Here is a 10,519-nt window from a genome sequence, read left to right as displayed (position 1 = left end):
TCTGGCCCACCAAACCATTCTATCCAACCCACAGGGCCCCTAAAAATTTTAGAAAATTAACTTTTATCTGCCCCTGGCTGCCTGTCAAAGATGATAGGTGGCCCATGGTGCTTGCTGGGCTCATCTGGAGCCAGAACAGGAAGCAGTGGGCAGGGGGTGGAGAGAAGCAGCAGTGGGGAGGGTGGGGCATGGGAAGCAGTGGGGGCTGCGGGGACCAGTGCGGGAAATGGTGAGCAAGTGTGCAGGAGGGAAAGCAGGGAAACAGTGGCAGCAGCTCTTGGGCATGAAGCCAGTGCAAGTGCCATGGGATTGGCAGGGATCCAGGGTGGGGTGGCAGGAGTGCAGAGCCTGAGCACAGGGTCTGCCTGGCTGCATCGCATGAGGCTCGCATGCAGTCTGCAAGAGCCGCACACAATGGAGCCAGCAGCTTGGCGCGCATACGTGTGCTCTCTCACACACCATACAGTAGGACTGCATTTTGAGCTATTATGCAGTCACCCCTAGATGCATTTTGTAAACACATAAATCAGTACAAAAATATTTTTAAATAAAATTAAAGTAAGTTATAGTAGCTATAATTTTTTTGTATACGATTGGGGGGGGGAGTTCTGGTTTCAAGACTGCAGCACCCTTCCTCCCAAAGGTAGTACTTCCAAGGCAAGACAAGGGACTTCTAGTAGCAAAGGTGAGGGGTTGGGGGCTGGACTTGCAGTCCCAATATGGTGACCAGGGGGCATGGCAATTCTCGAGGGGTGGGTCTACCCATGCAGCCCTTGACAGCTCCCTGAAACTCGGTAAGCATCCCTCCATCCAAAATAATTGCCCAGCTCTACACTAAACCCTTCACCCACGCAGTAATTATGACTCAATTATCTCTCCAATCCTGTTTAACATCAGCATGTAGCCAGTGAGTGAACTGGTAAGATGAGCACAGAAGTGCCAGCAATGCATAGATGGCACCCAGCTCTACTTATTTATTACAGTGTATAACAATACCGCTACCAGTTACATGGTTCACTGGATGGATAAGTGCAGTGATGAGAATCATTTTGATCCTAAGGCTTCAACCAGCTTGATCCTAAATGAGCCATTCATAGTGCTAGTAAGCAGGAAAAGCACTTTGAGGAGTTTGCGGTCTCACTGGATTGAAGATACAACCCATGGTTGTTTGGTTGGATTCATAGTTCAGAAGTGCTCCTGGATTTCCTACTGATAAGTTCCAGCTAGACAAACTTTGGTTACTGTAGTATTCAGGTGACTGTACAGTCAAAGAAGTTATTTTAAATTTGTCCTCTTTTTTGGATTGCCTTTCTAGCCATTATTGTGAAAGCATATGCTTTGAAGTGTTACAGGAATATCTTTCTGAATCTGCAGTTAGCTTTAAACAGCTCAAGGGACATCAAAAGAGATAATGCAACTACTTCACTACAAATTTATGTATATTTAGTATGTATGCATATTTACTGCTTTTGAGATCCAACTTATGGCCAGCAACTGCTTTTGAAGTTTTGTCCCTAGCAGTTTACTTTTATCTTAAATATCAGGACAATGCTTTGCTTGTACAAGCATCACACGTCATGAGTGTCAGTGAAAAGGTTGTAAAAGATTTTTTCCATCCCTCTGGCGTGATGGCCATCTCTATAGCATCTAAGCACCTTAAGCATGAATGAGTGAAAGTCAGTGAATGTAATGTTACAACACCTCAGTGAACTGGTTAAGTATCACTGTCTTTTTTTTATAGTTTGTACTGAGATACAGGAAATATGCACATCTTATCCCAAGTTACATCAGGACCTTACAACAGACGTTGGGATAGAATCAGCTGTTCTGGATCCCACTTCTCCGTCTTGGCCACCAGACCAGTAAATCAATTTGTATTTGTTTGACCCAAATTGTCTGTGGCCTCTGCATGACTTCATAAATGTGGAGGGATGAGCAAGAGGCTTCTCCTGTGGAACAGCTGTTAAAGGTTAATCATAAAAGTCACTGGAGAACACAGCCGCTACTTGTTCCTTGAGCAAGCAGAATCAAACTTCTGAGGATGAGGGAGGAGTCTGAGTCATAGCACTGCTCCTGGTCTGTGGACTGAGGCTGGTATCAGGGGAGCCACACCGCACTAATCTAGTGGCTGATATAAAACATGTGCCTTCTGTGCACAGGAAGCAGCACCAAGAGAGATAATGCCTGTAACAACCCCCTTAATGTTACATGCTGTAATCTAGCACTTTATTGTGTGCAGTGTAAGTCCATGGTCCTGTTCAAAGAAAAAAACAAAAGTATATTCATGAGTTGGTAAAACATAAAGAGTTATTGTGTTTTTTTGATGAGCAGTATGTAGAAAGATGTGATCCTGCTTACCAACTGAACAAAGTAGAAGGAACAACGAGTCAGTGAAAGGTGTCTGACTTTTACCATGGTTATGTTGAAGAAAAAGAGAAATAAGTTACCATGTTTAGGAATGGTTTGTAAAAGTCAGACTTTCCTGACTCTTACATGAATATTAACACTGTCCCATCAGTATTCTGTGTAGACTTGGATTTTGAAGATCAGAAAATGGAAAAAGATAGCTTAGGTCAGCCTGGAAGCAGAATGGATCTAAGTATAAGGAAAGTGACGACAAACAAAAGGTTGATGTCTGTTCCTCTGTCTAGACCCCTCTGTTGAAAGCACTGTTTTCATAAGACTCAGACAGAATTCATTTCCATACAGAGTCCTTAATGGTTCCTGTCAGAACAAAACAGCTGGGAAACATATGGTATCCATTTCCCTGTATCACTTGGAAAAAATTTCACATGTAAATAAAACCAACATAAAAGTGTAGCCCTTTGAACTTAGAATTTTATACAATATATAAATAAATCAGTACAATGAGTTCTTTGTATTGGCCCACTAAGTTATGTGCCTTTTTATTACTATTATTTTTATTATTTCCTGAGAAGTATATTCTCAGGAGCTTCCAAAGATACCAAAGTAATATTCACACAGCCCCAAGTACTACAGCTTTAATAACCTTGCTGCGAAAGTATATAATTGCTTCTTAAGGAAGGTGTTTGGTACAAATTGCGTATGTGATCACAAATTAAATTCCACTGATATTGCACACATGGTTAATGTGTAATAAATCTATTACGCTTATGTTGTGCTGTTAAATTTTAGAATGTGTTAATTCTTGATAAAAGTGATCTGAAAAGGAAACCACATTGATGTGATTTATAAATATAAAGGAAACTCTTCATCAGGATATCACCGATTCTGGGAGTCAGTAGATATTACAAAATCTAGCAGGGGAGCACAGGCTGTAGAGGAGAATGGGGCTGTGAAGCAATTGAATTATCCCTCCCACGAAGCACCAGAATGGCATAAACAAAAATATTCTCAGTTCTTCTGCAAACATTTTCCATAAAAATGGACACAATTCATCAACACATTTCTACTTGTAAAATAACAGTCCTCCGTGAACAAATTTCAAAACTGTCAACCCATCCTACTGTTATACACACAGAAAAATACCCAACTGCTACAGGACAGTCCAGTGAAATAAAAAGAATAGAGCTTGTCTTGGAGCTGTCCTGAATGCCAGGAGGCTCAATTTTTGGTTTTTCTGATTACAAATAATTTTGTTCTTGGCATTGAAATGGTATGTGGCATTTATAAGAAATGTATTTTCAATAATATTTATGTCTCGTATTCCTGTAGCAGGAGTAAGATTAACCATAAATCTGCTTACATACAAATGCAGCATGTTTTCAGGTAATGTGTATTCCCCTTGTTTTGTCATGAGTATTGCACATTCTGAAGATACAATATAATGAGCATTTATATTTGATACTGATCGTTCTAAATTTTACTCCTTTGTTTCTGCAGTTTCCAGCACCAGCTGGAGCTGTGGCGTTTCAACTCTTATTGGAAATGCACAAAAACCGGGAGGAATTACAGATATGTGCAATAAGTTCAGACCAGTGAAGAGGGTTTCCCCACTGAAGCACCAGCCAGATTGCTCTGAAAACAATGAAAGTGATGACCAAAAGAACCAGAAGGGGGAGTATCAGAAAAGTAGTGATTCTCACTCTGCACCTGAGAACGATGATCAGTGCCCAGGAGATGGAGAGAACCTTAAAAGTAAAAGTGTTGAGGCCGGAGTTCTGCTTGGGGAGCTGGAGCACTATGACCTGGATATGGATGAAATTTTGGATGTGCCTTACATTAAATCAAATCAGCAACTTGCTGCTTTTACTAAGGTGGCACCAGAGAAAAAGATTTTGGGTGTATATTCAACACTGAATGGCCTTAGTGGCAAGACCAGCTCTGCAGGGAACACTGAAAACTTGCCAGCCAGCACAACACAGTTTTGTGTTCTGTCCCCTGTGAAAAACTCTCAGTTGAGAAAAATGCAGCCCATTGTCCTTGATCAGCACAAGCATTTAAATGAAGAACTGGAGCTTTCCCAGCCTCTACTTAAATGTAGTTCAGTCCACGAACCTGAGTCCCAAAGCAAGGGCTTCCTCAGCAGAACATTTGCTGATCCCCAGGCTCATAAAACTGAGAAGACCATGCCAAACTGCCAGCTGAGGACTTTTCATCTGCAGACTGCAGTGACAGAAAACAAACTTGATGACCTGAACAGTAATATAAACTGGAACAGTGTAGGAGGCCCAGAAGAAAGGAGTGAAGATGTGAAAAAAATTAAAAGTATCCTAAACATTGTGAAAGAAGGGCAGATATCATTATTGGTAAGTGTCCTCTTTTTTGTAAAACATGTAGAAAAGAACACTATACTGATACTTTAAATCAGTCGGTTGACTTCATGTGTATCGTGCACTGCAACTCTGTGCACCCTTAATTAGAAATTGAGGGTACAAGTTTTCAGTTGAAAGCTGTGGAGCTTAAATCACATGTATAGCTAAACTAGCAATAACTTTAGGTAGTTACAGACAACAATAAACTGAAATAATCTAAAATAAAGAGGCTTTCAATTTTAGAATCCACTTGTGCAATACATTTGAATCTGAATGGAGTCCTTTCACAGTGTTTGCAGTTCATTTTGTTTGGTTATTTGTCATTTACATCAGTTACTTCCCATGAGAACAGAGAGGCTTCTGTTGTATTCTAATTATTATGCCGGAGTGTTCATGTCAGTTGGTTGCAACAGCATTTGCAGACAGGAGTTTACTCTAAAGCCTGACTGCCCTCTGTCCCATATGAAGTTTTTAGTTAGCTCCAGCTCTGTGAGCAGACACCATCAATACTCGTTTCCAAAGAAACAAGATCCAGGTTAACAACAGGATGCAAGGTGAGGAGACAACTCACAAAGACTGTCAGAACAGTAACATATGTGCACAAACTATTTTGTACTGATTTTTTTTTTTCCAGGTTTAACATTTTAGAGTAAGCACAATGTCACTTTAACACTAACCAAAACAGAGTTTTTAAAGACTAGAAATGGGCAGAGGAATCTGTCACAATACTAAAGGAGAAATAAAACCAAGTCATGCATCCAAAAAGTAGAAATAAAGAAAACCAGTTTTTTGGATATATTTTTAAAAAACTGAGAGAGACAGACAGACTCATCAAGTGCATGTATTAGCTAATATGCATAGTTACATGATTTTATCATGGTTACTCTTTTGTCATCCTTTTTTAATCTCTCTCCTGTTATTTCTTAAAGCCACTTGTTATATTTTGCTGTAAAAATAGATTTGGATGGAATTACATGTTACCATATGTCTGTGCAGTGTAGCACAATATTCGCAGGCATTATTACAATGCAGTTTTATTAATGGAATCAGTTCACAAATTAGCATAACATTCAGATGTCATGGAGCTGAATTACATTTTTCTTTGTATTTAACACAAACTGAAACATGCTATGGACTAAGATAAATTTGGCGCTTGGCACATACATTTACTGGGGAAGCATCATGGACACTTTAAATTGATGTTTTCCTAGAGGTAGTAGCATAAAAGAAAAGGGACAAATCGTAAGACATGCAGTTAGACTAGAAAATATATGCATGTTTTATTTTGTTTGACAAAATAATACCAAGAGACTGTGTCACAAAACATGACCTTTCATAGTAATTGCATGAGACTGATATCAACAAGATAACCACTATCTAGTCCTTTATCCTGGGCGCATCAACACGAGATGCTTACTGCACGTTGGCCTAATAACAGTGCACAGTAGTATGTCACAGCAAAAACAGTGCTAATACCGTACTGCACAGAGTTATTAGTCTAGTGTACTGTAAGCATCGCTAAATAACCATGCGCTGGCGCTACTGTACAGTAATTTTAGGTACTGCATATTTAGCTAGTGCTTTATTAAGGAAGTAGTAAACTAAATGTGCAATATCTAAGGTGCATTAATGAATGTGTAGATGTGACCCCTGTCTCTAATATAGGCCAGTCTCAGCTTGTTTACAGGAAAAGTATAAAATCCCTATTATGGACAAGTAGAACATGCAGGGGCATTTCCTTGTGTTCTCACAAACTGTTTGCCTTGTATGTTGAACCATGAAGCTTACATTTCTAATTTGCACATGTGATGTACTGATTTTTCACCTTTTTCATACTTTTTTTTTGCACAGCCACACCTGGCAGCAGACAATTTGGACAAAATTCATGATGAAAATAACAACAATCTCTTGCACATAGCAGCATCACAGGGACATGCTGAATGTTTGCAGCATCTCACTTCTTTGATGGGGGAAGACTGTTTGAATGAACGGAACACTGAACAACTAACTCCAGCTGGGTTAGCAATAAAGGTAACTTGGTTTTAAAGCTCCATGATGGCTGTCAATAATCAACAGGATGTTACTTTTCAAGACCTTTTCATTCAATTGGGTAAAAAATGGGCGTAGAAAGGATACTTCTAAAGTTGACTGATATCACAAAAGCAAATGAAAATGTGGTACTGTTAAAGAATTTATTTCTCATAAACCATTGCTCGTTTCATAGGTGATTGTTGGTTGATACATTAGCCTAACTTTAAATCAGTTAAATTTCTGGGCATTAAAGAAAGACTGTTGAATTTTGTATTTATACCATTTTCGGTTATTCGCATTAGAATTTCTGTGAGTAAAGGACTCCTTTATTCGTCATGATGGTGTCTTGTTTTTTTTTACTAATACGAGTATATCATTAAAATGAGTGTGAGAGAGTGTTTTCAAAGTCCTTTTTGCTTGGTTCTAAAACTTTTTTAAAGGTACCAGATCTGAAGCTGACACTTCTTAGTCATCCAAAGCAGACCGGAGTATCAAACCTCACTTAACATTTACCTTCTAAATAGCACAGTATGCAACCTGTCAGAAACTACAGAAAATAATGTCATGTGAGAATAAATTAAAACTTCCAGGATATTCTGCTATATAGGAAAGCATGACTGTGCTGCACTAAAGTATAGTGGTGCACAGGAAAGTTTACAATTGAACAATTTTTATGGTCTTTAGTAAATATGGTTTAATGCAGTCACTTTCAGTAGGTACCTCAGCAAGAAACTTGGGAATGGGAAATACTATACAAGAGTTTGTTTCCGTGGTTATTTTAATGTTCTTCATAGGAAAAGTCTGGTAATTGATACAGGCCTGGCAAGATCTGTACTGCAAAAAAATCTTTGAGAATTCAAGAGATTAGCCTTTTTAGTGAACCAGTATCCCAATTATAGCATCAGAAAAGCATTGTATTTTAGCAAGTGTCATCTTTCAGATTAAGAGATGAACTTCATGTCCGTGTGCCATTGGTAGTTAATTGGTTTTCCTAGTTTTCAGAATCCTAGCTGCACTGATCTCTTTCTTCTTAGCAGTGGTGTCTTAATCCATTGCTACAGTTATCGTAGATGCCATAATAATACAGATACTCAACAAGAATAACGTACAGAGTATCCTTTAGCTATTTGACAACAAAGACATAAATACAAAAGGTCAAAAGGCCAGAGTCAACTGCTCCCAGGCACAGTGTCTACACCTGTGCCTGGGACTGCAACATTTTGAGCCAGGGTAGAGCAGCCTCAGGCTGATAGAAACCCTGGGGGGTCAGCTCAAGGCTTCAGGTGGTGGCACTGGGTGGCAGAGGGGCTGGCTGGGGCACAAAGATGGTAAAGTGCAGGACTAGGTAGCCCCTGCACTTTAGCACCCTTGCATCCCAACCAGTCCCTGTCACCATCTACACGTAAATGTAAGTACTCCATTGTAAGACGGTACTGTTGGAGAGGATACCACCATATGACATAGTTAATTAATTTACTGCGACCAATACCAGTGCATGTGTAGATGGTGGCACTTTGCTGTGGAGCTAATTAATCTACTCTGCAGTAAAGGGCATGTGGAGATTCACCCACTATCTACTAAATTTTGGGGAGTAGTGAGAGGAGTAACACAAGCAGTATTTTACATTCTGAAAAATGCACGTTGTGCAATGTGCATGTAAATATTGCTTCACTTACTCTTGAAAGGCAACCCCATATGAATTGCTCTTCAGTAACTATTCTATGTCAGGAACTCCCTACAGCTGATTTTAGGAGGGAAAGGCAGAACAGTTTGTTCATCTAAAACTGTAGGGTAAGTTTAAGTAGGGAGAACATTGCCAGTAGCCAAATTGTAATTGGTCCTGGGCACCAGGATACAAAAGCATATTATTGGCTGATGTAGAAACAACCTTGGAAAAAATCGGAATGATTTATGTGGCAGTCACAATGTATAAGTGATTCTGATGGAATTTTTGCTGTTTAGTAGATAATGCTTTTGAATCTGAAGCAGCTGGATTTTTTTTTAACTCTTCCTCTCCTCCATTTAGAACGGTCAGTTGGAGTGTGTACGGTGGATGGTGAGTGAAACGGAAGCTATTGCCGAATTGAGTTGTTCTAAAGATCACCCAAGCCTTATTCATTATGCAGGTTGTTATGGTCAGGTATGATTCCATTTTAAATCAGTGTTTTTAGTTTGTAAAAGAAGTTGATTTGAATGGTGACACAAGAATTCCATTTTGCAGTGTTCATAACAAACACGTTCTAATGGCATATATGTTCATTTTTTAAGTACGAGCTTTCTTTTTCACCCCATATCTAGCAGGCCCCCACAAAAGTCCTTAATAATCAGGGTGATTTAACCTTTATATTCCTCTGAATTTCTACTGTCAAGCTATAATTATTAGCTGCCAGTACAATTAGGTGTCACATTTGATTAGTGCTCTTTTCTTTCAATCTTGGAAACTCTCATAAAAGAGATTAGTCATCTCTTCATAGTCCCTGGGGGATTTCTTGGCCACATCCCCAAATCACTCAGCAGTCTGGGATAGTCTCCTTTTTTGGAGACAATAAGCCAGAATACTTCAGTAAAATGTGATAGTTTGGGAATTCAGTGTATTGGCAGTGATGTGGGGTATAGGGAAACATGAACTGCATCTGTTTAAATCAAGCCAGTTTAATTGAGAATAACTTGTAAAAGTGTGTTGTAAACTCACCCTTACTGCACCTAAACTCCACATAAATCCAGTAATAGGGAACCTCAAAGTACAACGTTTGAATGATTATGACAACTAAACCAAACAATATGGGTGAAACTGTAACTGTAGGTTATGACAGTCCACTTTCCTCAAAATGACCCTGCAGTAAATCCATCCAAGAAACCCTTTATTAGTTCTACCAGAGTATTGACCTTGTGGGAAAGATAGTAGTCTTCTGGTTTCTTTGGAAGATGGACCACTGCCACCCCCCTCTTCCTTCAGTGCACGTTAGAGACGAGCAGCAGTCCATTGAAATTCTGGGCCGTGTGTAGATTAAATGAGGGACAAGCGTACACAACACTTTAAAGCGGGCTAAATGCTTTTGCACCACTTTAATGGTGTTGGTGTTTACACACCTCAGCAGCATATTGCACATTAATTCCAGTCACTGTAGGAAATTTGGCAGCGTAATGTGCCTTACGTGACTTGGGGTGCAGCAAACTAAAACTCTGTGGAGTTTTAGTTTGCTGTCCATACAGCTGTGGAGCAAAGCACCGGGCTCTGTGCAGCTCATTGGCTCTGCAGGAAGCCCTGCAGGCAGCCTGGCAGCACCTTAGGAAAGCAGATTTTGCCCAAGAAAAGAAGTGAACCAACCTCTCTTTATTTTTTTTTTTTCCCCTCCTTGGAGCCTGCCTGCCTGAGCTGCGCAGGGGCCTGGTGCTTCCCTCTGCAACTGCGGTGCCGCTTGGGACTACCTGAGCCGGGTACCTGTGGGCGGCGCTGCCACTGCCGCAGAGGCAGGCACCAGCCTCGCGTCCCTCCCCCCACCCCAACCCAGGAACCGCTCCGCTTGTGGGCAGCTCACCCTTATTGTCAACATCATTTTTCCCCTTGGTTATTTTTGTGCTCTCTCAAAAAAATAATCAGTCACTCTAACAAAAAAATTAGTCCTCTAGAATGGGTAATGATAGGACAGCAGAATCAATACATAGTGGCTTTTATGACAAGGTTCTTTTTTTTTAGCCATCTCTGTTGGTAAGAATTAGGGCCCCGCCTGAAATGCTAACTGATACCAGGC

General features: G+C 40.2%; 1 protein-coding gene across 3 annotated transcripts in view; it reads left to right on the top strand.

The window, feature by feature from the left end:
• Nucleotides 1–10,519, top strand: part of SNCAIP (synuclein alpha interacting protein) — an 85,030-nt gene that overhangs the window by 32,441 nt on the left and 42,070 nt on the right. For 2 of the 3 annotated variants that reach the window (XM_019516824.1, XM_019516825.1), the window contains 3 exons: nt 3,865–4,730; nt 6,588–6,767; nt 8,794–8,907. In XM_019516824.1, the coding sequence (XP_019372369.1) occupies nt 3,865–4,730; nt 6,588–6,767; nt 8,794–8,907 (1,160 nt within the window). Of the gene's footprint in view, nt 1–3,696; nt 3,751–3,864; nt 4,731–6,587; nt 6,768–8,793; nt 8,908–10,519 lie in introns of all 3 variants that reach the window. The other variant, XM_019516823.1, reaches the window with a different exon arrangement.

This window comes from Gavialis gangeticus, unplaced genomic scaffold (assembly GCF_001723915.1).
Source record: "Gavialis gangeticus isolate Ggan-Ray unplaced genomic scaffold, GavGan_comp1, whole genome shotgun sequence".
NCBI lineage: Eukaryota > Metazoa > Chordata > Crocodylia > Gavialidae > Gavialis > Gavialis gangeticus.
The sequence above is the reverse complement of the archived record's forward strand: the minus strand, read 5'-3'. Positions and strand labels throughout refer to the sequence as shown.